General features: G+C 36.4%; 1 protein-coding gene across 1 annotated transcript in view; it reads left to right on the plus strand.

The window, feature by feature from the left end:
* NDUFV2 (NADH:ubiquinone oxidoreductase core subunit V2) overlaps positions 1 to 27,934 on the plus strand; it is a 40,768-nt gene that overhangs the window by 7,823 nt on the left and 5,011 nt on the right. The window contains exons 2-7 of the mRNA XM_025429511.3: positions 9,374 to 9,439; positions 10,865 to 10,927; positions 11,015 to 11,131; positions 14,290 to 14,458; positions 15,706 to 15,815; positions 19,263 to 19,339. Of these exons, the coding sequence (XP_025285296.1) occupies positions 9,374 to 9,439; positions 10,865 to 10,927; positions 11,015 to 11,131; positions 14,290 to 14,458; positions 15,706 to 15,815; positions 19,263 to 19,339 (602 nt within the window). The remainder of the gene's footprint in view (positions 1 to 9,373; positions 9,440 to 10,864; positions 10,928 to 11,014; positions 11,132 to 14,289; positions 14,459 to 15,705; positions 15,816 to 19,262; positions 19,340 to 27,934) is intronic.

The following is a 27,934-nucleotide window of genomic DNA, read 5'->3' on the forward strand; positions in this document are numbered from 1 at the left end:
GGTCAACAGTGGCAAGTACAGAGGGAGCCAGTATCACTTTCCCTTTACCAGATGTTTCACATGTGAGTTGTGACCCCCTGCAGGTGCACACTTACATTGTGGATTTAATCTGTAAGTGTTTGAGGTAGTGTGAAAGGTATATTCTTTGCCTGAGTTGGTTGCTCATAAAAGAAAACACCGATTTTCAGTGCCTGACCTTAGTCCTATCTTTCTGACTAATTACGTTACTGTTTCTGTCAGTTTCGTTTTGCAGCTTCCTTATCCTTTAAGTTCCTCTGGCTGGATGTGTCCTTTTATAGTGCAAATAACTGAGAACTGGTGAGCAGAGTGGATATACTGCTAATGTTTGAGCAACAGAGGAAACTAATTTTAAGATTTTTTTAATCTATTCATGAGAGACAGAGAGAGAGAGAGACAGAGACACAGAGACACAGGTAGGTAGTGGGAGAAGCAGACTCCATGCAGGGAACCTGACATGGGACTTGATCCGGGTCTCCGGGATCAGGCCCTGGGCTGAAGGCGGCGCTAAACCCCTGAGCTACCCAGGCTGCCCTAGAAACTAATTTTAAACAAATGTAGAGCTCATGAAAGATTCTGTTCTTGCGAGAGGGGTGTGTAAGAATATAAAATTTCAATTTTTGTTATTTTGAGCTCTTAGGATTGGTAATGCAAATAATTATTAAAAAGGGAAGGGCTGGTTTGCCTGGGTGGCTCAGTGGTTGAGTGTCTACCTTCAGCTCAAGTTGTGATCCCAGGGTCCTGAGAATGAGTCCCGCTTTGGGCTTCCCGCATGGAGCCTGCTTCTCCCTCTGCCTGTATCTCTGCCTCTCTGTGTCTCTCATGAATAAATAAATAAAATCTTTAAAAAGGGGCGGGGGAAGGGCTAATAGAGCAGACAGTTTAGATCCAAAAGGCCTGGGCTATGACTCCATCTCTGTCACTAATTTTTGTGGTATAGGGCAGGTTACTGTTTCTGAGCCTAAGTTCCTTTAAAAGTAAAATAGAAATAATAACCATAGATTTTTGAGAAGTCAATGAAAAAAAGTATCTTGAAGTACTTAACACAAAGCTACTCAAGTTGAATTCAAAGAAAACACTTGCTATTATTTGCCTGTTGTAAATAACTGGTGTTGGAATGCCTCTTCATTCCAAGGTAAAACTAAATTCAAATGGCTTATTAAGTGGTGTAAAGATGGTAACTCAGACTTTTCGTATCTTATTTATTCTTTTATTGCAAGTGTCTAATGTGGATGTCATAATGAATACAAAATAGGTGAAGCTCTAAAAATATGTAAAAGACATGGCAGCTTTGAAAATGGCCATGTGCTACCTTGATATGAATGGGTAACAGTTTATGCCAGTTGAGAAGCAATGGGGCTAATATTTATCAGTTTGCCCTAATTTGTTTCATTGTTTTATAAACAAATTATCTGAGCCTTTTTTCTACTATTTTGAAGAAGTTTTGGCTTCAGACATTGAAATTAAGTTGCTCAAATGGTACGCTAATGTGTATATATACATATTTAGGTATTCTATAGGAAAAGAAGAGTGGCATTTACTGTTTTTTTGAAAAAAGTTTTTTAAAAAGACCGTAAATTAAAAAAAAAGACAGTAATTAGCTTGTTTTAAATAAAGGACATACATACATACTTCTCTCTGTAAATGAGAATGTGGTGAGCCAATGGAGGAGGCAGGTCTTTTCATTTCTAATCTGTCTTCCTGTGTGTGGATGCATTCCAGGTTTTCTTCATTAAATTTCTTGATTTCTTAGATCTGTATACTTCTAGAGCTCTGATATCAAATAGTTCCATTCAAGTGGCTAATAATAAGACTATAACTTATAAACATTAGCCCTAAGATCTTATATCAGTTCTACCAGTAATTAGTTACGTGATCTTGAGAAGTTTTCATAACTCATTTAAACCTCTATTTTCTGGAAATTATACCCATTTTGCATGAAAATTGTAAGAATTAAATAATGGAAAAGCTTGGTGACTGACACATAGTACTTCTAAAATAATAATGATAGGTAATATAGTACTCACTACATGCCAGGCAGCATATTAAGCACTTTTTACATAGATTATCTTATTGATTGATTGTTTTTAAAGATTTTATGTATTTATTCATGAGACACACACACACACAGAAGCAGAGACACAGACAGAGGGAGAAGTAGGCTCTATGCAGGAAGCCTGACGCGGGACTGGATTCTGGGTCTCCAGGATCAGGCCCTGGGCTGAAGGCAGCGCTAAACTGCTGAGCCACCTGGGCTGCCCTAGATTATCCGTTTTAATCTTTAGAACAGTCCTATGAAGAATATACAGTTGTTAATACAATTTTACAGATGAGGAAAGTGGCTCTGGAGCTGGGCTTTTTCTTTTCTTTTTTTTTTTTTTAAGATTTTATTTATTTATTCATGAGAGACAGAGACAGAGAGGCAGAGGGAGAAACAGAGAGGCAGGGGCTCTCCATGCAGAGAGCCTAATGTGGGACTCGATCCCGGGACTCGAGGATTATGCCCTGGGTGGAAGGCAGATGCTAAACCACTGAGCCACCCAGGCGTCCCTGGGCTTTTAACAACTTGGCTATATTGTCTTTCTGCAGATAGTATATTTATGGAATATTATTAAGTACCAGTGATAGATCCCAGTTCCTGAGATGTTAGACTGTGGCCAATGTGGCTTTCAGAAATGATGAAATTGATGCTTCCTATTTGGTATTGGTCCTTTTCACTGTCAGAAAGACAGTATTTCAGCAATTAGTTTGGTGACATTAGGCAGGATGATTTGGACTGGGGAAGGGTCAGCTAGAAAGCTATTAGAGTAATACACAGACCTAGAGTAATATCTGAATAGAGTAATGATAGAGAGGAAAAGGACTAAAGACTATTGATTTGTAAAAATTGAAATGTTGGGACACCTGGGTGGCTCAGCGGATTAGCGCCTGCCTTTGGCCCAGAGAGTGATCTTGGAGTTCCTGGATTGAGTCCCACATTGGACCTGCATGGAGCCTGCTTCTCTCTCTCTCTGCCTGTGTCTCTGTCTCTGTCTCTCTCTCTCTCTCTCTTTGTGTCTCTCATGAATAAATAAAATCTTAAAAGTAAAGATAAAAAATTGAAATGTGGCACCTGGATGGCTCAGTGAGTTAAGCATCTGCCTTGGGCTCAGGTCATGATCCCAGTGTCCTGGGGCGCCCTGCTCAGTGGGGAATCTACTTTTCCCTCTCTCTAAGCACCCCCCCCCCCCCCCGGCTTGTGCTCTTTCTCTCAAACAAAATCTTTAAAAGAATAAAATAAAAATTGAAATGTAATTAATATATACACATGGCAAAAAATTCAAACAGTATGCAAGGATATATGTATCATAGAATAAGGGTACAAGGATATATATTATGATAAATATATTAAATGTGTTACATATATTAAAGAGTAAATTTCCTTCCCACTCCACATCCTTGATCCCCTTTTTCAGAGATTGCCACTGTTACTGGTTTCGTTTGTAATACCTCTATATTCTTTATTTTATAATATTTTCTATATTTTGAAAAATTAGTGGGACATGCAGACTGGGTATATTTGTAGATCTTTCCATCTTGCTCAGAACTGTGAAGGCTCTGAGGTTTTACCCTACTTGCCAGCCAACACGTTAAACCTGCCTTGGTGTAATGGATGCTGACGGAGACTCCTAGGTCAGGGACAGAGGATTTTATTACTCAGGCCATAGGAGGGTAGCATAAGCTTCATGTTCGAATTGATTCCCCTTCACCCTCACATCCCATGGGAGTGAGATGGAGCAGCCTGGGTGAATGCTATGCATCACAACTGAGGAACCCAATCCCAGTTGCAAGAGAACTTGCTCAACCTTAGCCTGAGAGGGAGATACTCTACAGAAATCCTTGAAAAGACAGTCTGGAACAAGAACTGTCAGTGGCTAGTGCCTCTGCTCCTGTGCAGAGATGTGCAGAAACTGACACTCATGGAAAATTGTCTGCCAGCACTACTACTTCTTCCTCTCCAAATTTAAGTAAAAAAAAATTTATAGGTTAATTTCAGTGATGAGAAAGGAGAAATAGTATTTTTTAACCGTCTAATATACTTTCATCAGAAAAATTGATGGTCTTATATATATATACGGATATATATAATATATGGATTATATATGGATATAAATAATAAAAATAATTATGTGGAAATTCAGGAAGCTCTCACTAATCTGTTCTTTATGACAATATGGCAGTGACTCTTTACTTAGAGTCAGCTAACAAAGCGCAGTTTTAAAATCTGTTCTTAAGGAACGTCTGGATGGCTCAGCGGTTGAGCGTCTGCCTTCAGCCTAGGGTGTGATCCTGGTGTCCCAGGATCGAGTCCCATGTCGGGCTCCCTGCATGGAGTCTCCTGCTCTCTCTGCCTCTGTCTCTGCCTCTCTCTCTCTCTCTCTCTCTCTCTCTCTCTCTCTGTGTCTCTCATGAATAAATAAAATCTTTAAAAATAAAATCTGTTCTTAAAGTGCAGTTATTTAAATCTCCCATTTTTCAGTTATTAAATGTTTTATCCCCATGTCAGCTAAGCAGATGTAATGATGCTCTAATAGGTTATATAGTGCCTTCAGAGAAACTTTATTATTTGAGCCTCAAAACACCCTAGTAAGTAAACAGCCCTGTTTTATAGGTGCAGAAGTTGAGACTTAAGAAAATTAAGTGACTTGTGCAAAGTCACGTTAGTAAGCAGATAGTGGTGATCTAAACCCAAATTAAAATTTTTTTAAATCTGAAACTCCAGCATTTTTTTCTAGGGCTTAGCTGTTTTTTTTTCTGACTATTCTCAATCAGTAGTGTGTTTTCAGTGATTTGGACTTTAAAGCACATAATTTTGGTTAGAAGTGTCTGTGTCTGTATTTGCATATAAGCTCATGTACATATCCGGAACTACAGGTCAGCCAGAGAGTGCTTCAAAATAACTTTTCCAATATATATAGCTACATAGCCCCAGAGACCAGTTTTCAAGATTATCTCTGTATTTTTCGCTTTTTTCCTGTATTTTTCATTTTAAGTAAAGTTATGTGGCAGATACTGGAATAATGAGGAAGGGATCAAATATTAACCCAAAACTGAAGAAGCGATTTTAACTTAGAGATTGGTGGTGTTTAATTTGGTCATAATAGGGAAGTTGGAAAGATAAATAGGATTAAGAGTAATGGTGTTAAGTTTCATTTTGTACTTGAATGTTTTGTTTTACTATTTTTTAAGATTTATTTGTTTGAGAGATTATATGCTCGCATGAGCAGAAGAGCAGAGGAAGAGAATCCTCAAGTAGATTCCCCTCTAAGAGTGGAGCTTGACCTGGGCCTCAATCCCAGGACCCTGAGATGACCTGAGCTGAAGTCAGGAGTCTTGCACTTAGCTGACTGAGCCACCTAGGCACCACGATGAATGTTTTGTTTTAAATAAGATTTTTTTGTTTGTCAGTTAATCCATGCTGAATAGGAAGCATGGAAAATAGAGAAAAATAGAAGAAACTATGAAAATAAGAATCCCTTACAATCTTGTTAACATCATAATGGAAATAGGCACTTAAAGTTATGGCCTTTCCAGTCTTTTCATTAATATCTATATTGAATATAATTGGGATAGTAGTTTATGCTTTTTTGGTTTATTTAACTCTGATATTTTCCAGTTATGATTGTGGCATGAATACATCTTTCAGTGTCATTCTTTAGGAAATACAATTTTTGGCAGCTTTATAATATGATTTTTATTGGAATTATTAATATTTACTTAAAACCTTCCTAATTTGGGCTTTTTTTTTTTAAGGTTTTATTTATTTATTCATGAGAGACACAGAGAGAGAGAGGCAGAAACACAGGCAGAGTGAGCAGCAGGCTTCATGCATGGAGCCCGATGTGGGACTCGATCCTGGATCCGGGATCATACCCTGAGCCAAAGTCAGATGCCCAACCGCTGAGCTACCCAGGCGTCCCTGGGCTTTTGGTTGCTTGTGTTTTTCTTTTTTTTTTTTTTTTTTTTTTTTTTTTTTTTTTTTTAATAATTTTTATTTATTTATGATAGGCACACAGTGAGAGAGAGAGAGAGGCAGAGACATAGGCAGAGGGAGAAGCAGGCTCCATGCACCGGGAGCCTGACGTGGGATTCGATCCCGGATCTCCAGGATCACGCCCTGGGCCAAAGGCAGGCGCTAAACCGCTGCGCCACCCAGGGATCCCTGCTTGTGTTTTTCTATAACATTACAGAGAATATATTTCTGTAAAATAAACCTTTATCCTCTTTTTATACTATTCTTTACAATAAAATTCTAGAAGTAGAATTACCAAGTTAAAAGATGGAAACTTTCTTTAGTCTGTCTATAAACCGTTGTCAGTTTGTTCTCCTTGAAGGCTAAATCAGTTTTTACTTAATGTGTAAGCATACCTACCTCTTCATACACTCAGCAGAATTTTTATCCTTAAAAAAAAAGTGCTAATTTGATAGCTGGAAATACCTCATTTAAAAATGCATTAAAAAAAATTATGTGCAAGAGAGAGTGAGCATGAGCAGGGAGTGAGAAGCAGACTCTCTACTGAGCAGGGAGTCCAATGCCGTGCTCCATCCCAGGATCCTGGGATCAAAACCTGAGCAAAAGGCAGCCACTTAACCAACTGAGCCATTCAAGCCCCCTAAACATGTATGTTTTAAATTACTAGTTAGTTCATTAACAGTTATATTCTGACATTTCTGTTCCTATTTATTCATTTTTCTCAATAATTTATATGTGTTTATGATCTTTTCAGGCTGTTAATTTTTTGTCATCAAATGTGTATAAGATTCAGGAGTCATTAGCATGGAGTTAATATTTAAGGATGAATAAACTCTAAGGGGCAAAAAAAAAAAAAAAAAATCTATGGAGAAAACCTAGGACAGAGCTGAGCCCTGAGGACAGCCTACCCTGAGGAAGTAGGTAAAGAGCCAGTAAAGTAAACAATGTTAGGGTTCAGAAGTTAGGATAAGAGGAGACTGGATGCTTTCCATTCTCTTAAATTAATTCTTTATTATGAAATCTTTCATTCTCAGAGTATAATTAAGTAATTCACTAATGTTACTCAGTAAAAATGTTCTTTGATGACAAAAAAATCTCCGCTGAAGTGATGCAGGAATTATCTTCTAAATTTTAGTTTCAGTTAATTTTTCAAAGCTTTATGCTGGTCTGTTTTGTTTGTTTTTAACAGTATTATTTGGGAACTATGCCCTTAGTTTTATGTTTATCTCCGTCTTGGTTCTGGACAGGCAAATCAGGAATATAAGCAAAAACTTGTATTTAATTCTTAGATTGACCCTGAAGCATTTTGGGAGAATTTTTGTGTGTGTGTGTTTTTTTAAAGATTTTATTTATTTATTCATGAGAGACACACAGATCGAGGCAGAGAGAAGCAAGATCCATGCAGGGAGCCTGACCTGGGACTCAATCCTGGGTCTCCAGGATCACACCCTGGACTGAAGGCGGCGCTAAACTGCTGAGCCACCGGGGCTGCCCAGTTTGGGAGAATCGAATAAAAGTACAAGAACCTAAACAATCTCCTTGGTGTGTTTTGTTTTTTTCTTTTAAATGTTTATGTGTTTAAGATGCAAAACAGAAAGGATAAACACTGTGTTCCTTTTGCTGCCCAAGAAAGAAAACAAAAATGAGTTAAAGCCCCGTTTACCACTAGCTGTTCAAATTCTCCCTCCTTGTCCTATTATCCTGAAACAGATATTACCGTATTTTTTTATATTACCGTATTTTATAGCCATGTCCAGCATTCTTATTTTTAAATTTTTTAAAATTTGAATTCAATTAACATATAATGTATTATTAGTTTCAGAGGTAGAGTTCAGTGATACATCAGTCTTATATAAGACCCAGTGCTCACTACATCAGGTGCCCTTCCATCTGTCACCCCGTTACTCCATCTCCTCACCCCCTCCTCTAGTGACCCTGTTTGTTTCCTATGATTAAGAGTCTCTTATGGTTTCTCTCTCTCTCTGATTTCGTTTTATTTTTCCCTCCCCTCCCCTATGATCTTCTGTTTTGTTTCTTAAATTCCACATATGAGTGAGACCACATAATTGTCTTTCTCTGATTGACTTACTTTGCTTAGCATAATACCCTCTAGTAGTTCCATCCACATCATTGCAAATGGCAAGATTTTTTTTTTTTTTTTTTTTTGATGGGTGAGTAGTTGTATTTCATTGTATACCACGTCTTTAGTCGTCTGTCAGTGGACATCTGGGCTCTTTCCAATTTGGCTATTGTGGACATTCCTGCTATAAACATTGGGGTGCGGGTGCCCCTTTGGATCACAATATTCATATCTTTGGGGTAAATAGCTAGTAGAGCAATTGCTGGGTTGTAGTGTAGCTCTATTTTCAACTTTTTGAGGAACCTCCATACTGTTTTCCAGAATGGCTGCACCAGCTTGCAGTCCCACGAACAGCGTAAGAGGATTCCCCTTTCTCGGCATCCTCACCAACATCTGCTGTCTTCTGACTTGTTAGTTTTAGCCATTCTGTATGTCCCACATTCTGTACTTGGATCTTTTCTTGTTAATTAAACAAATGTTTATGTAAACTTATTTCTTCAACTGAAATATTTGGACCTAGGGAAAAATTAAATACATAATTGTGTTATATCACTGCTTTTACTTGCTAGTTCCATGCTTGGTTTAATCTTGTGTTCTACTGTTATATGATTAGTAAAACTCAGAAATGAGAGGATTCCTGAATAGTGGCCGAATTGCTTTTGGCAGTGGCAGGGAGGGTAAGAGTGTTGGGAGCAACAGGGCAAAGAGAAATGAAATGCAACAAAGTAATCAAATGAATTCCTTCTGAAACAATTGACTTTGGTCACTGTATAGCCTCATAAGCAGCTTTCTGAAACTTTATGGCTGGAATTTCTAAACTAATTCAATAAAGAAAAGGGGGATGCACTTGACTCATTTGTGCAGAGTATATGACTCATTTGTACAGAATGAAAACATGTCTATGAAAGCCCACATTAAATGAAAGCTGGTATCCAACTTGATTCAGAAAAAAGTGAAAGGTCATAAGATAATGGAATATCAGCTCTCCTAATGCATGCCTATAGGAGTGTAGTAGAAGGCTACACAACTTAGGAGATACAGATTGTGGATCTGGTTCTTCCACAAACTCTTGTGTGATCTTAGGCAAGTTAATAACCTTACACCATTTCCTAATACTTCTCCTGAAATAGAGATGGGCAGGGTGTATCAAACCATATCTCCTATGGTCTTTTACTTATATAAGTTGATTTTATTGTTTTTAGTTACGGATCTTAAAAAATTTCTTAAGACTTAAGATTTATTAAACTTTCTTAAAATTTTAGGGAAGATATATAAGGAACTTACATAAGACAGCTGTACAGAATGGAGCTGGAGGAGCCTTATTTGTGGTAAGTAATTACTCCAATTTCTTCAGAATAGAAAGACTTGGAAATTTGGGTAAAACTATTTTAACAATCCAAGATATCTTAAACATCAATGTCTTTGGTAGAGCTGGCCATTGTGATTTAAATATAGCTAATGGAATCATTACATTTCAAAAGATTCATGATTACAGTTGAACCTCTTAAATTTAAATTGACATCAGGGTAGCTCTGAATTTATATTATTTTTTGGTGAAATTGCTGAGAGCCCTAAAATGGTTTCTAGTCTCACTTTGGGTTCTTAAAAATCAGTCAGATTGGCTGACTAAAGATTGTGTGGCTGCAACTTGGGGAATCCCAAAATAGAGCTAATTTGAAACTCATGGATTTTAGTAATATAGTAAATACATGAATAGTTGTCATTATATTTTTGGTTTCCAGGGTTTAACTGCAGGTAGAAGTCCATGAACTCCCATCCCAGTTTAGCTGTATAATTCAGAGACAAGATAATGTATCTGTCTCCTTTCTGTGATTAGGTGCAGTTTTCAGGGATTAATCTTATGTTGTTTAAAGGCAATTTAAGTGGATTTGTAGGATGATTTAGAGTTTTATCAGGCTGAATCTTAATAAATGAGTTAGGCATACTATAAGTAGATTCCTGCTTTATATTTTATGTTTGTCTAAAAGTATTTGCCACGTATTTGAGATCATTGTCCAAAGTTTCCATTTTCTTTTCCTCTTTTAAAAATATCCTTGAAGAAGCAGAACTTTTTGAGAGTTAACATATTAAGGGATTCAGTTTTGTGTTCACCATACATACTAAACATTAATTGATGTAAGTGTTAATCTCAGTGTGACTCATTTGATTTCCTGTTGACCTACCATTTCTTGTCAGTTTTTGAAGAGCCTGCTCTTTTTGTGGAGAAGATACAAAGTTTCTTGCCATTGGCTAGTCTCTGTTATGGGGAAGTCATGGTGCTTTTGTACCTTCCTAAAGTAGTGGGTCCTTTTGATAATCTGATACACACTCTTGGAACAATGTATGTTATGTTCACACTCAATTTTGTGCCTTAATTTTATAAGTCTTCCAGTGATTGGTTTTAGTTTTTTTTTTTTTTTTGTTTTGGTAATTATATTAGAATATCCTATTCTCTAATCAAGGTGGATAACACTTTTTAAAAATTTTGGTCCTAAAGCTAGTTCTCTTAATCATTAAAGAATGATTTCTAAAACTTTTCTGAAATTTTGAATTCTGTTAACATTACTTTGTTAATCATAGTCATCAAATAATGTATTTAATAACTAGCCATTCTTTTTGTTGCAAGGATAGATTAATATAATGTCAGAATTAAAGTGACGAGATAAAGTGATCAGTAGTATAGTAATATACAGTTATTCACACTTTTGAGGGAACTTTGATAATTTTGTAAAACATTTTTTCCCTTTATATAGCACAGAGATACTCCTGAGAATAACCCAGATACTCCATTTGATTTCACACCAGAAAACTATAAGGTATGACTAAATTAACATTATGATTAATTTATGAAATATTTAATATCTTCCAGATATATCAAAACATGTGCTTTTTCTTTGATACAGAGGATAGAGGCAATTATAAAAAACTATCCAGAAGGACATAAAGCAGCAGCTGTGCTTCCAGTCCTGGATTTAGCCCAAAGACAGAATGGATGGCTGCCCATCTCTGCTATGAACAAGGTACCAAATTCATTTTTGCCTTAGTTTGAAAAGAGAAGAAACTGTATTTGAATTTCTTCCTTGTGTAGAAATTCCTCTGAGAGTTACTAATGTCAGAATCTAGGAGTTTGAACCCTTTAATCATTTATGTTTCCTCAAATTTGTGTTTTTGTGGGTTCTCTTAATAACATGGAGAACTATAAAGGTAGAGCTTTTTATCCTTGTAGAAAATAGGAAAGGCATTATAGGGAAAGTAGTTTTCTGTTTTTTCCCTTTTTGAGAGAAATGGCCATAATAAAGATAAAAGAGTCTACATGTGTATAATTTGCTGTCAAGGTATTCTGAAAATTAATGTGTTGTTAAATACTAAAATGAAAAAAAATACTAAAATGATAGAGAAAATTAACTGTTCACAGCTAATACAAATCTTTTATTTTGCATCTTTGACAACAGGTTTTAATAAAAATTTATATAATACATAGTATTTATAACATAGTATTTATAACACTTGATAATGGCTCCCTACACTTGATAATCAGCAACCTACAGAAATGGTAGGGGTGACCCATTGAAAGGAAGTTAATCTATTCATATATATTTTTAATACTTTTTTTCTAATAGTGGTTTCAACAGTAATCCACGTTTCACATTTATTCACGTATTAATATATTTTTGTGGTATTATGTTATAGTTTATTAAATGCCATACAAAACCATATGATTATTTTTAAAGAATTTTTTATTTATTCATGAGAGACATGGAGAGAGAGAGAGGCAGAGACACAGGCAAAGGGAGAAGCAGGCTCCATGCAGGGAGCCCGATGTAGGACTTGATCCTGACACTCTGGAATTACGGCCTCAGCTGAAGGCAGACGCTCAACTTCTGAGCCACCCAGGTGTCCCAAAACCATATGATTCTTAATGAGAACTGTACAAATAATAATCCAGTGTGATATAATGGAAAATACATCTGACTCTAAGCTAAGAGATCTGATTTTCCTGTGGACTTACTTCCTCACGTGCAGTAAAGATTTTGAACGAGGGTAGATCTCTTCGAATTATGAATCCCTAAGTGACAGAGTTGGGACCGAACCATTTCCTATTCCAATTTCTACTTGACTGACTGTTGCAGATATTCTGCTATACTTCATTTCTCTTTCACTTTCTAAATTTTATTTGGTCTATTAGACTAGACCATTATGATCTTTCTTAGAGAATAGGAATGTCTTCAGTTGATCTAATGGAATGCCATAGGCAGGTTTTAGATTTTGTTCATATCTCTTAATTTGCTTTGTATAGTATTCTAACATGGTTTAGGACCTTTATCATCATTACTATTATTGTTTATGAAAAATGTTGCAAAACAAGTTTGGTTGGGACTGTACTTAGTAAAATATAGTCAGGTGGTTTTTTTCCCCCAATAAATCATGGAGCTCTTTGGGTGTTTTCTAAATCGCTTTTCTAAATACAACTAACCATGTTTTTTATATTATAATAGCCAACTTTCTAAATAACGATTTAGGTATGTTTCTATTCATAGATGCTTTTTTTTTTTTTTTTGCAAAAATTGACATTTTTAAAGATTCTTTTTTTTTTTTTAAGTAATCTCTACACCCAACATGAGGCCCAAGCTTAAAACCCTGAGAACAAAAGTTGCATGTTTTACTGTATGACCAAACCAGGTGTCTCCAAAATTCATGTCTTTAATAATGGCAGATGTGTTGGAAGTCTTGCTCAGTGGCAAGCTTAGCAGAATGAAATAAATAAATGAGAATTAATACGAAAACATTTCACAAATATTGTCCTGCTCTATTTAGAATTGAATGTGTAATATGTGAGAGGCAGGAGATAGTATACAGAGAATAGAATCAAGATTCCATTTTTATATTTGAGACTTTTAGTGTTACTGTTTCTTTGGCCTGCCCCTCCCAAGAAAAACCCAACCTTCCAACCACAATATCCAGAAGCTCACACAGTAGTTCCTTAACCATCACTAAGGTGTAGAGAGATACACAGAAGCATCCCCAGGAGAGCTTTTTCAAGTTAGGCATCAGTGGTAAGGCTTCAACATGTGTGTTTTGAGAGAGCTCCCAGATTCAGAGGTACATGCCTGGTTTAGTATCCCCAAATTAAATTTAGCACAGCTACTTATCTTTCACAAGTGAACCATGATTAGATGTGTTTTGAGAATACATATCCTTTAGAATCTCTAATATGAGAAAGCTGAACATATTTGTCAACTGAAATGGCATTTCACGAACTCCTCTTTCATGTCAAAACATGGATATATGCATAATTTTAAAAAATGCCAGATATCAGATCTTATGACCTGATAGATTAATGTTAGATCACCTGGAAAGTTGTAGCCAGGATGCTAGTCATGATAGACTAAATGTGTACTGTCCCTAGCAAACAGCTAAAACAACCTTGTTTTTCTTAACAGACTTCCCTTGACTCTCAGAGTTGTTCAGATAATGATTCCCTTGGTTCTGAACCCCAGTCAAAAATATTTACTATAAATACCTTGATGTGAAGGGTTGGGAAGTATTAGTCCATAAGATTTCTGTGAAAAGTGTTGGGATTAGAAATAGAGGTAGTGTTTTGAATTGTTCTGGAGAGTTAGGAATGTGTATGTGTGTGTGGTTTGTGTATATATATATAAGTGTGTAGATATGTAAATCAATACAGGCTAATAGGTGAACTTTGATTCTCACCCCTTTTTTGTATTGCCATTCCATTTGCATGCACTGTACCTCACCAGTAAAATCAAGGTTTTTTTTTAAAAACTTGGTAAAAATTTGAAAAATACAGTTATTTAATTTATTAGGGTTTGGCCACCAAGTTTTTGCCATTTAGAAATTTTAAATTGTAAAATACAAGAATTGAAATGATCCAAGTAGAAATTCTTAATAGTTGAAGGACTTAAAGATTTAGAGAAAATATCCTTTTGCAGAGATGGGATGAAATGAGGGAGGTGCTATAACCACTAGCTTCTGGGCTTTGTGTGGGAAGTGTAGAGTCTGCAACAACTGAGGGACTTATACCTCGCAAATACAAGTATATTTTCTGCTTTTGAAGAACTTTTACACTTTTACCAAATTAAAGCAACATTGAAATTATGCTTACAACATACCTAAATCTCAATAAATGTTGTATTTTTTAAATTTTCTAATATTTTAGGTTGCAGAAGTTTTACAAGTACCTCCAATGAGAGTATATGAAGTAGCAACTTTTTATACAATGTATAATCGAAAGCCAGTTGGAAAATATCACATTCAAGTCTGCACTACTACTCCTTGCATGCTTCGAAACTCTGACAGCATACTGGAGGCCATTCAGAAAAAGCTTGGTACGGGACACATTGTATTTATAACTTTTATGGAAAAAAGGATTGTCTTTCTGTATTTGACCCATTACTACCTGAGTTTTCCAACGTTTGCCACATCCTACTGGATCTGATCTGTACTTCACCAGTAAATTTGTCTTACTGTGGTTGCCCATCTTTATTTGTTCTTATTTTGTAATTTTCCTTAGTTCTAAGCCTCAAAGCTGAATTTTCACTTTTTTCCCCCTGTAATCATTAAGTGTGTTTGAAAAGCTTCTGAGGATTTTAAAGTTTTCATTGTTTAGAAATGAAGTTTCACTCATTGTGTAATAATAGCATGTGGTACATAAAAAAGCGACTGTACTGTCGTTGTATTCTTCCAAATGAGTCTTGGAACAAATAAAATATGAGACCAGTAAGAATGCTTCAGAAAGGGAAATCTGAAATATACTATAGTGGCATTTACAAAATTAAAAAAGGCATTTTTCCATACAAAACTGCCATTGCTGCATTTATAACTCTACATATCAAATGAAGTAAAAAGAAGTATATTTTAATCTTGTTACTGAATGTAAAGTAAGTATTTGCATGTTGTAAAAACAGTAGGGCTGTACTGAAGTATATAAAACAAAGCTGAAGTCTGATCAAAATCCCACCATCGCAAATTCTGATAATAGGTATCATTAGTTTTAGATTTTATGTTGTTTTATTTTCATTATTTAAAACACACATATGTCTTTTGCTTTTTGTGCTTTATTTTGGCTGTTCCATATGTATGTCTGCCTTGTTTTTCTATTGTTATTCTGCAAATAGTTTCATGTATACATATCTTTGCATACTTGTCTTGTTGTATACCAAGGTGGTTTGTAAGTAGAATTGTTGGGTCAGATTTTATTGTATTTTGCCAAAATACCTTCCCTAAAGATATGAGAGTACCTGTTTTCCTTGTAGTCTTAATGATCTTTGACATTAGCAGTTTTCTGAATCTTTGTCAATCTGACAGTGTGACTGATTTTAGTAGGTTAACTATCACAATCAAAATGAAAATAGTATATTCTGATACACTGCTGTATAACAGCAAACACTGGAGATGAGTCCCCTGAAACTTGATTGTTTTTAAAGGAAAAGTCCACCTAAATCCTTGAATACAGAGTTGTTTTAAGAAACTTAATGTTTTTACTTTTTATATACCTTTGTAATTTGTTGTTTTCTTAAGCCATGCTGCGATTAAAATATAAACTGGTCCTTATAGTGATCATTTTTATTTTTAGGAATAAAGGTTGGGGAGACTACACCTGATAAACTTTTCACTCTTATAGAGGTGGAATGTTTAGGGGCCTGTGTAAATGCACCAATGGTTCAAATAAATGACAACTACTATGTGAGTATTCCATTTAATATAAAGTATGATGTCATATTTAAGTATTTTAAATGTTTGGTTTCCTGTCCTGTAGATGTTGCGATCTGAATTATTCAGTTAGAAGAAACTGTTGGGGGACAGCCCCAGTGGTGCAGCGGTTTAGCACCGCCTGCAGCCCAGGGTGTGATCCTGGTGACCCAGGATCAAGTCCCACATCAGGCTCCCTGCATGGAGCCTGCTTCTCCCTCTGCCTGTATCTCTGCCTCCCTCCCTCTCTCTCTCTCTCCCTGTCTCTTACGAATGGGTAAATAAAATCTTAAAAAAATAGAAGAAGAAACTGTTGGGATAAATATCCAGAAGGGTTTTTTTCCTGTTTTCCAAAGTTTTATTAAAAAACAAATTGAAAAGCTTTGTATAAAAATCCTTCAATTTTAGCTTCCCATTGTTGTCCACAGAAGGTTTTTAAAAAATTATCTTTAAACATTTTTGCGTTTAACTCTATGAGATAATGGCAATTTAAAAGCTTTTAAATTATGAAAAATAATTTACATAGAAATACAGAAAAGAACCACCATGACTTAACAGAGATTTTACCACACTTACTGTTATTAGTTGTTTTATTTTTTTTTTTAAGATTTTATTTATTTATTCCTGAGAGGCAGAGACACAGGCAGAGGGAGAAGCACAGGGAGCCTGATGTAGGACTCGATCCCGGGACCCTGGGGTCATGCCCTGAGCCAAAGAGAGATGCTTAGTCACTGAGCTACCCAGGTGCCCCAAATATTATCATCATCATCATCATTTGTAGAAGTAAGCTACAGGTGCAGGTAAACCACCAGTATGCCCGAAAATCCTTTTCCTTTCCTTTCATTCTCAGAGATAAACTCTATCATAAATTTAGTGTATTCTTCCTGTACATGTTTTTAAACTGTTTGAGTGTATGTATCCAGCCATACTAATATATAATTATGTTCCTTATTTTAAAAATTTTAGAGATGATATCATTCCACTCTTTAAGTACTGCTCTAGCTGGATCTCACAAGTTTGGATTAATATTTTTTATCATTTTAAAATATTTTAAAATACGCATTTTGATTTCTCCTTTGCCCTGTTTTTTAGAAGTATTGGTCTCCCAAGTGTGTGGAATTTTCTAGTTATCTTTTTAATAAAAAGATTTCAAAAAAAATGATTTCTTGCTATACTAATTATATAAGTTTTCATACATATTTGTTAGTTCATACTTTTTAGAAATTTATTAGTGGAAATTGAGTCCTGTGCTGAATGTGGATTCGTCAAGAAGGTATTTGCTTTGCTTCTCTCTTGCTCCTGGAAATACTACTGTTCCAAAAGAAAACTCCTCTCTTTATACCCTCCCCTGTTCCCCCAAAGTGTAAGGTTCTAGACTAGCAGTTCTTTTTGAGGGACAGTTTAATTTCTAGATTACCCTTGAGGGAATAGCTTTTTAGTGTCTTAATTTTGTGTGGTTGGTATGTCTCTTGTGGCCTGGGGCTTTGTCCCTTTACCTTCTGGGCTGTGAAACTCTGAAGCCAAGTTTGCATGGTGTTCCACTTGCCTACCTGGGTTTTGAGTTTTTGGCCTCTGGGTATTTCTTGTCAGCATGTTGATAAAATTTAAAATTTTTTACTTTTTTTATCCAACATTTTTAGTTGTTAGAGTAGGAGGGTTCAGTCAGGATAGCTGGTCTGGGGATCCCTGGGTGGCGCAGCAGTTTAGCGCCTGCCTCTGGCCCAGGGCGTGATCCTGGAGACCCGGGATCGAATCCACGTCAGGCTCCCGGTGCATGGAGCCTGCTTCTCCCTCTGCCTATGTCTCTGCCTCTCTCTCTCTCTCTCTCTCTCTGTGTGTGACTATCATAAATAAATAAATAAATACATACATACATACATAAATAAATAATAAAAAAAAAAAAGGATAGCTGGTCTGCCATAATGCCTGAAATGGAAATCTTTTTTTTTTTTTTTTTTTTTTTTAATGAAGATGAAATTTGATTTCTTTGGCCATTTAGATTTCTAGGGTGGTCGGTCTCATTCCCTATTGTGATTTTCTTCATTTAATGATCAGAGATTCAGATTTCTTCTCTATCCCCCCTACTTTAAAAAAAGTCCTTTAAAAATATGGCAACAATTTTGCCTTCTCCACATTTCTGCAGTTTACTTATAATAAAGAGGATCTTGATTTAAGCAGGAATTACAGTCAAGACTTAAATATAATAGCCTGTGGATTTATCCAAGAGATAAAGATTCTTCTGGTTAGCAGTGGTATGGTCTTTGGCAAGCCAGTTTTTGTTTTTTATTTTTTTTTTCTAAAGTAAGCTCCACATGGGGCTACTATTGTCTGAGCCAGCCACGCACCCCCAGGGCAGTGAATATTTATTATGTATCTCAATTGACAGGTAGATGTAATAGTCACATAAACTTTGACTGGATCCTGCTTAATAAAAAAAGTTATGAAATACATTTTGAGAACAGTTGGGTAGGTTTTTAATATGAACTTGACATTTGGTTAAGGAATTATTTTTAGTTAATTAGGTGTGGTGGCATTGTGTTATTTAAGAAATGTTCTTATTTGATGTCTGCTGAAGTATCAGGAGTGAAGTGTCATGGTGTAACTTGCTTTCAAAATGGTGCAACCAAAAGTAGAGGGGTGCTATGTGTATATAATGCAAAGATGGCAAATTAAAAATTGTCGAATATAGGTGGTAGGAATATGGGTATTCATGTATAGTTTTTAAATTTTCATAATAGTTGGGGTGAAATAAAATCATTAGATGACTTCAAGATTCCTTTTAGCTATGAGGTTCTGAACATTTGGAACCCTAAGCACTTTGAAATCAGGGTTTTAATAAATGTTTAGTCACTAAACAAGTATTAAAGAACTATTTGCTGAAGCACTGGAGATGCAGTGCTGAATCATGATTTCCCTAGAATAGTATCAGAGTCCTATAAAATATTTTCTTAAGTACTTAACAGTTTTGGAGAGGGAGTAGGAATATGGTTTAGGCATTTTTCTTTTAATCTTACCCTGTTATCTTAATCTGTTATGTCTTGATTAAACCTAGGGTGTAGCTAGGCACAAGGGCATGGATATCTATGTGTTTTAAATGTATTAATTTTAAATATCAGTACCTTTTCTTGAGGTAAAAATTTTACACAGGTACATAGTGTGTAGAGTTGCTCTCATTGAAATGGGGACTAGAGGATCAGGATCATTAAGATACATGTCAAAAATAATTTTTTTTTACTTTTCCATTCAAAAATTAAGTGAGAATTTGGAAACAGGGTATTTCCTGAGCAGTATATACTATATTTAGGAGTTAATCAGTTGCCGCTACCTTGGTGACTAACTTGGAAGCTGAGAAAGACAATAAACTAACTAGTACTAGGGATTTACATAGATTTCAAGTAGTAGGAAGTAATTTTAATAGGACTATTTTAACTTTTTTTCTAGGAGGATCTGACACCTAAGGATATTGAAGAAATTATTGATGAGCTCAAAGCTGGCAAAATTCCAAAACCTGGGCCAAGGTATGCTTTTATTTCTATACAATAAATTTTAATGGTTTAACGTAATGTAAACTTAAGAAATTTTATCCCCTGGGGGGTGCCTGGGTGGCTTAGTCAAGTTAAGTATCAACTCTTGATTTCAGCTCAGGTCATGATCTCAGGGTTGTGGGATCGAACCATCCACCTCAGTGTGGAGCCTGCTCAGGATTCTCTCTCACCCTCTTGTTTAAAAAAAAAGAAAGAAAGAAAAAAAGAAAAAAAAATCCCTTAAGTTCTTAGGAGTTGTTGTCAGGAGCTTTGGATAGTATTGAAACCAACCTGTCATCTAAAGCACTATTTTTTTTTTTCCCCCTCTAAAATCCTATCAAAAACCATCTGGTAGCTACTTGAATATTTATAGAGAAGGGAAATTTACTACAAATAAAAATCTATTCCATCATTTAAAGGTTCATACTGTCAGAAGATTGACCCAAAGTTTGTCTCCCTCTAATTTCCTACATGTCCAATTCTGCCCTTTGAACCAACACAAAATAACTTTTATACTTCTAAATGATAGCTCTTCAATTACTTAAAATAGGTATCTTCTTTTCCCTACATCTTCTCATATGATGTCCATTGTTTCATTTTTTCCTTATATGACATAGTTTTGGTTTCCCTCTTCTCTACCTTTTCTGGTTGGCTAATGACTTTCTTAATGTGATACTTAAACTAATCACAGTATTTGAGATATGAACCGAGCTTCTTTGTTCTAGACATTATGCCTTGTTACATTAACTCTCACTTCAGGTACATTATACCAATAATTGCACTTATGGTCAGTTAGAATGTCTAGATTGTTTTTAAGGCCAACACTATTCCTCCAGGTTGTTCCCATTCTGCTGGTGTGTTACACTAATTACTTTTCTTTCAATTATGAACCTGAAGTTTTGCTGCTAAACAAAGCCCTATTCCATATCTCAGTGCTTATATTGCTCAGAATTTTTTCTAATACTAGCAACTGTTTTTGCATGGTTTTATACAGTTGTAAGCCCTTTGTATGTTTTCTTGCTATGCCATAATTTTCCTTCTCTGGATATATTTGTAGGTTTTAGTGGCTACATAGTATTTTAATGTATTAAATGAATTATGATATGCTCTTTATTCATGTTTTAAATATATTTTCCTGCTCTTTGTAATAAGTAGCAGTTCTGTGTACTCTGTCAAGAGGTAGAGGCTGATACATAATTTGAGTTGAATGCTAAATAGAATAAAAGCTGTTGTAGGAGTGTTTTCAGCAGGAAATGATGTGTGATCTTGTTAAAATTATTCTGCTAGTTACTGTGTGGGGAGTAGTTTAAAATTTAGTGCATGTTGTGAGGCAGAGGAATTATGAGTGATTTCTAGTTTTTTGGTCTGAGCACCTCAGTGGTTCCTTTAACTAAGAAAGAGATTTGGGGTAGAGCAAGTTTGGGGAAGAAGAGTCACTTAGTTTGGGACTGGTTAAATTTGAGATGCCTCCTAGACATCCATGGTAGAATGATGAAAGGTAAATTTGAACCTGAAATTTAGGAAATAGACTAGGACTGAAAATATGAACTGGGGATTCATCATTTATTACAGATGGTATTTAAGGCCATAAGGCTGGATGAGATTTTTGGGGGTGAGATTAGTTGGTATTCTTAATTAACATAGGATACTATAACATCATTGTATATTAGCATTAATAAACAGTACCACAGTTAAGCAACATCCCTATTGATATTAAAAATGCATATCAATAATTGTAAATAGTTCTTCATTGGGAGTTTTTTGAGCGTTCTAGATTTGAGCCCAAAACTTTAGAATTACTGGTTTCTGAACATATTTTACTCTTATCTAAAAAAGAGATGGGGTGTACATGCTTTTGGCTCAGGTCATGATCCTGGGATCAAGTCGGGATCAAGTCCTGCATCTGGCTCACTGCTCCGTAGGGAGTCTGCTTCTCCCTGTCCCTCTGCCGCTCCCCCCCCCCCACATGTGTTCTCTCAAATAAATAAAATCTTTTTTTTTAAATTTTTTATTTATTTATGATAGTCACAGAGAGAGAGAGAGAGAGAGAGGCAGAGACACAGGCAGAGGGAGAGGCAGGCTCCATGCACCGGGAGCCCGACGTGGGATTCGATCCCGGGTCTCCAGGATCGCGCCCCCGGCCAAAGGCAGGCACTAAACCACTGCGCCACCCAGGGATCCCTAAATAAAATCTTTTTAAAAAACCAAGCAGAGATGGGGCATCTGGACTCAGTCAGTTGAGGAGCTGACTCTTGGTTTCAGCTCAGGGCCCTGGGATAGAGCCCTACACATCAGGCTCTGGGCTCTCTGGGGAGTCTGCTTGAGGATTCTCTCTCTTGTCCCCTCCTCCCACCTACATGCTCTCGCTCTCTCTTTCTCTGTAAAATCATACATCTTTTAAAATAAAAAGCAGAAGGACAGCTGGGTGGCTCAGTGGTTGAATGTCTGCCTTTGGCTCAGGATGTGATCCTGTGGTTCCGGGATTGAGTCCTACGTTGGGCTCCTGCATGGAGCCTGAGTCTCCTTCCTCTGCCTATGTCTCTCTCTCTCTCTGTGTCTCTCATGAATAAAATAAAATCTTAAAAAAAAAAATAAATTAAAAGCAGAGATAAATATACTTAATTTTCAGTAATTACAGATTATCTACCAGTGGTGTTTGTTAGAGACTGTATTTGGAGATGGTAGTTCTCTAGAATGTTTTCCTAGCATCAGAAAACAAAATTTTTCCTTCCTTCCTCAAGTTACTTTTTTGGATATATAGTATAATGAGACTGCAAGGATAGTAATAATCAAAATATAATTAAATTAACCAAAGCTGGCTAATTCTTTATTAGTATTTTTATAATAAAGCACTCTGGTCACATGTGTAAAAGAGGTGCTCATTGTTAGTCTTTGAGTAACCAGAGAAATTAAACTGGTTCAGCATACCTGATTTCTGAGTACCATTACCAGGTCTACCAGGTCTACCCAAAATCAGTAAAGGATTCATGTCACTATATGGGTCAGAACTGCTTTTTTATATTTTTGGTAAATGGGGATCCCTGGGTGGCGCAGCGGTTTGGCGCCTGCCTTTGGCCCAGGGCGCAATCCTGGAGACCTGGGATCGAATCCCACGTCGGGCTCCCGGTGCATGGAGCCTGCTTCTCCCTCTCCCTCTCCCTCTGCCTGTGTCTCTCTCTCTCTCTATCATAAATAAATAAAAAAAAGATTATATTTTTGGTAAATGATGGCTAGAAAGGAAATATTAAACTGATGGTAAAGCACTGCTTTATTTTGACATTAAATATTTGTGGAGATTATTATTTTCATTTTTTTAAGTCCTGAAAATAACTTCTAAACCTGCATTGAAATTAAATTCAGAGGTAGGAGTTTTTTAGTATGGTTTGCTAAAACTAATTTTAAATCCAGTGTGAGGCCTTCATATTTATTATTACAAAGATACCTTAAATTTTGCAGAATTCTATGGGGTACAGATAATATGAGATGTAAAAAAAAATAGGCTACATAGTACATATATATAGAAAATATAGGTGGTTGCTGATATATAACTGTAGACTGTTAAGTCACTTTCATTTTTTTATACTAAAAGTAGAGGGCAATTGTGGGTTTATCTCAGCAATATTAAAAAGATAAGCACTTGGGATCCCTGGGTGGCGTAGCGGTTTGGCGCCTGCCTTTGGCCCAGGGCGCGATCCTGGAGACCCGGGATCAAATCCCACATCAGGCTCCTGGTGCATGGAGCCTGCTTCTCCCTCTGCCTGTGTCTCTGCCTCTCTCTCTCTGTGTGACTATCATAAATAAATTAAAAAAATTAAAAAAAAAAAAAAAAGATAAGCACTTAACTTTCATAAAGTAGCTTTCCTTTAAAAAGTTCTTCTATTGGGCAGCCCAGGTGGCTTGGTGGTTTAGCGCCACCTTTGGCCCAGGGCGTGATCCTGGGAACCTGGGATGATGTCCATTGTTTCATTTTTTCCTTATATGACATAGTTTTGGTTTCCCTCTTCTCTACCTTTTCTGGTTGGCTAATGACTTTCTTAATGTGATACTTAAACTAATCACAGTATTTGAGATATGAACCGAGCTTCTTTGTTCTAGACATTATGCCTTGTTACATTAACTCTCACTTCAGGTACATTATACCAATAATTGCACTTATGGTCAGTTAGAATGTCTAGATTGTTTTTAAGGCCAACACTATTCCTCCAGGTTGTTCCCATTCTGCTGGTGTGTTACACTAATTACTTTTCTTTCAATTATGAACCTGAAGTTTTGCTGCTAAACAAAGCCCTATTCCATATCTCAGTGCTTATATTGCTCAGAATTTTTTCTAATACTAGCAACTGTTTTTGCATGGTTTTATACAGTTGTAAGCCCTTTGTATGTTTTCTTGCTATGCCATAATTTTCCTTCTCTGGATATATTTGTAGGTTTTAGTGGCTACATAGTATTTTAATGTATTAAATGAATTATGATATGCTCTTTATTCATGTTTTAAATATATTTTCCTGCTCTTTGTAATAAGTAGCAGTTCTGTGTACTCTGTCAAGAGGTAGAGGCTGATACATAATTTGAGTTGAATGCTAAATAGAATAAAAGCTGTTGTAGGAGTGTTTTCAGCAGGAAATGATGTGTGATCTTGTTAAAATTATTCTGCTAGTTACTGTGTGGGGAGTAGTTTAAAATTTAGTGCATGTTGTGAGGCAGAGGAATTATGAGTGATTTCTAGTTTTTTGGTCTGAGCACCTCAGTGGTTCCTTTAACTAAGAAAGAGATTTGGGGTAGAGCAAGTTTGGGGAAGAAGAGTCACTTAGTTTGGGACTGGTTAAATTTGAGATGCCTCCTAGACATCCATGGTAGAATGATGAAAGGTAAATTTGAACCTGAAATTTAGGAAATAGACTAGGACTGAAAATATGAACTGGGGATTCATCATTTATTACAGATGGTATTTAAGGCCATAAGGCTGGATGAGATTTTTGGGGGTGAGATTAGTTGGTATTCTTAATTAACATAGGATACTATAACATCATTGTATATTAGCATTAATAAACAGTACCACAGTTAAGCAACATCCCTATTGATATTAAAAATGCATATCAATAATTGTAAATAGTTCTTCATTGGGAGTTTTTTGAGCGTTCTAGATTTGAGCCCAAAACTTTAGAATTACTGGTTTCTGAACATATTTTACTCTTATCTAAAAAAGAGATGGGGTGTACATGCTTTTGGCTCAGGTCATGATCCTGGGATCAAGTCGGGATCAAGTCCTGCATCTGGCTCACTGCTCCGTAGGGAGTCTGCTTCTCCCTGTCCCTCTGCCGCTCCCCCCCCCCCCCACATGTGTTCTCTCAAATAAATAAAATCTTTTTTTTTTAAATTTTTTATTTATTTATGATAGTCACAGAGAGAGAGAGAGAGAGAGAGGCAGAGACACAGGCAGAGGGAGAGGCAGGCTCCATGCACCGGGAGCCCGACGTGGGATTCGATCCCGGGTCTCCAGGATCGCGCCCCCGGCCAAAGGCAGGCACTAAACCACTGCGCCACCCAGGGATCCCTAAATAAAATCTTTTTAAAAAACCAAGCAGAGATGGGGCATCTGGACTCAGTCAGTTGAGGAGCTGACTCTTGGTTTCAGCTCAGGGCCCTGGGATAGAGCCCTACACATCAGGCTCTGGGCTCTCTGGGGAGTCTGCTTGAGGATTCTCTCTCTTGTCCCCTCCTCCCACCTACATGCTCTCGCTCTCTCTTTCTCTGTAAAATCATACATCTTTTAAAATAAAAAGCAGAAGGACAGCTGGGTGGCTCAGTGGTTGAATGTCTGCCTTTGGCTCAGGATGTGATCCTGTGGTTCCGGGATTGAGTCCTACGTTGGGCTCCTGCATGGAGCCTGAGTCTCCTTCCTCTGCCTATGTCTCTCTCTCTCTCTGTGTCTCTCATGAATAAAATAAAATCTTAAAAAAAAAAATAAATTAAAAGCAGAGATAAATATACTTAATTTTCAGTAATTACAGATTATCTACCAGTGGTGTTTGTTAGAGACTGTATTTGGAGATGGTAGTTCTCTAGAATGTTTTCCTAGCATCAGAAAACAAAATTTTTCCTTCCTTCCTCAAGTTACTTTTTTGGATATATAGTATAATGAGACTGCAAGGATAGTAATAATCAAAATATAATTAAATTAACCAAAGCTGGCTAATTCTTTATTAGTATTTTTATAATAAAGCACTCTGGTCACATGTGTAAAAGAGGTGCTCATTGTTAGTCTTTGAGTAACCAGAGAAATTAAACTGGTTCAGCATACCTGATTTCTGAGTACCATTACCAGGTCTACCAGGTCTACCCAAAATCAGTAAAGGATTCATGTCACTATATGGGTCAGAACTGCTTTTTTATATTTTTGGTAAATGGGGATCCCTGGGTGGCGCAGCGGTTTGGCGCCTGCCTTTGGCCCAGGGCGCAATCCTGGAGACCTGGGATCGAATCCCACGTCGGGCTCCCGGTGCATGGAGCCTGCTTCTCCCTCTCCCTCTCCCTCTGCCTGTGTCTCTCTCTCTCTCTATCATAAATAAATAAAAAAAGATTATATTTTTGGTAAATGATGGCTAGAAAGGAAATATTAAACTGATGGTAAAGCACTGCTTTATTTTGACATTAAATATTTGTGGAGATTATTATTTTCATTTTTTTAAGTCCTGAAAATAACTTCTAAACCTGCATTGAAATTAAATTCAGAGGTAGGAGTTTTTTAGTATGGTTTGCTAAAACTAATTTTAAATCCAGTGTGAGGCCTTCATATTTATTATTACAAAGATACCTTAAATTTTGCAGAATTCTATGGGGTACAGATAATATGAGATGTAAAAAAAAATAGGCTACATAGTACATATATATAGAAAATATAGGTGGTTGCTGATATATAACTGTAGACTGTTAAGTCACTTTCATTTTTTTATACTAAAAGTAGAGGGCAATTGTGGGTTTATCTCAGCAATATTAAAAAGATAAGCACTTGGGATCCCTGGGTGGCGTAGCGGTTTGGCGCCTGCCTTTGGCCCAGGGCGCGATCCTGGAGACCCGGGATCAAATCCCACATCAGGCTCCTGGTGCATGGAGCCTGCTTCTCCCTCTGCCTGTGTCTCTGCCTCTCTCTCTCTGTGTGACTATCATAAATAAATTAAAAAAATTAAAAAAAAAAAAAAAAGATAAGCACTTAACTTTCATAAAGTAGCTTTCCTTTAAAAAGTTCTTCTATTGGGCAGCCCAGGTGGCTTGGTGGTTTAGCGCCACCTTTGGCCCAGGGCGTGATCCTGGGAACCTGGGATGATGTCCATTGTTTCATTTTTTCCTTATATGACATAGTTTTGGTTTCCCTCTTCTCTACCTTTTCTGGTTGGCTAATGACTTTCTTAATGTGATACTTAAACTAATCACAGTATTTGAGATATGAACCGAGCTTCTTTGTTCTAGACATTATGCCTTGTTACATTAACTCTCACTTCAGGTACATTATACCAATAATTGCACTTATGGTCAGTTAGAATGTCTAGATTGTTTTTAAGGCCAACACTATTCCTCCAGGTTGTTCCCATTCTGCTGGTGTGTTACACTAATTACTTTTCTTTCAATTATGAACCTGAAGTTTTGCTGCTAAACAAAGCCCTATTCCATATCTCAGTGCTTATATTGCTCAGAATTTTTTCTAATACTAGCAACTGTTTTTGCATGGTTTTATACAGTTGTAAGCCCTTTGTATGTTTTCTTGCTATGCCATAATTTTCCTTCTCTGGATATATTTGTAGGTTTTAGTGGCTACATAGTATTTTAATGTATTAAATGAATTATGATATGCTCTTTATTCATGTTTTAAATATATTTTCCTGCTCTTTGTAATAAGTAGCAGTTCTGTGTACTCTGTCAAGAGGTAGAGGCTGATACATAATTTGAGTTGAATGCTAAATAGAATAAAAGCTGTTGTAGGAGTGTTTTCAGCAGGAAATGATGTGTGATCTTGTTAAAATTATTCTGCTAGTTACTGTGTGGGGAGTAGTTTAAAATTTAGTGCATGTTGTGAGGCAGAGGAATTATGAGTGATTTCTAGTTTTTTGGTCTGAGCACCTCAGTGGTTCCTTTAACTAAGAAAGAGATTTGGGGTAGAGCAAGTTTGGGGAAGAAGAGTCACTTAGTTTGGGACTGGTTAAATTTGAGATGCCTCCTAGACATCCATGGTAGAATGATGAAAGGTAAATTTGAACCTGAAATTTAGGAAATAGACTAGGACTGAAAATATGAACTGGGGATTCATCATTTATTACAGATGGTATTTAAGGCCATAAGGCTGGATGAGATTTTTGGGGGTGAGATTAGTTGGTATTCTTAATTAACATAGGATACTATAACATCATTGTATATTAGCATTAATAAACAGTACCACAGTTAAGCAACATCCCTATTGATATTAAAAATGCATATCAATAATTGTAAATAGTTCTTCATTGGGAGTTTTTTGAGCGTTCTAGATTTGAGCCCAAAACTTTAGAATTACTGGTTTCTGAACATATTTTACTCTTATCTAAAAAAGAGATGGGGTGT

Source organism: Canis lupus, chromosome 7 (assembly GCF_003254725.2).
Source record: "Canis lupus dingo isolate Sandy chromosome 7, ASM325472v2, whole genome shotgun sequence".
In the NCBI taxonomy this organism is placed as follows: domain Eukaryota; kingdom Metazoa; phylum Chordata; class Mammalia; order Carnivora; family Canidae; genus Canis; species Canis lupus.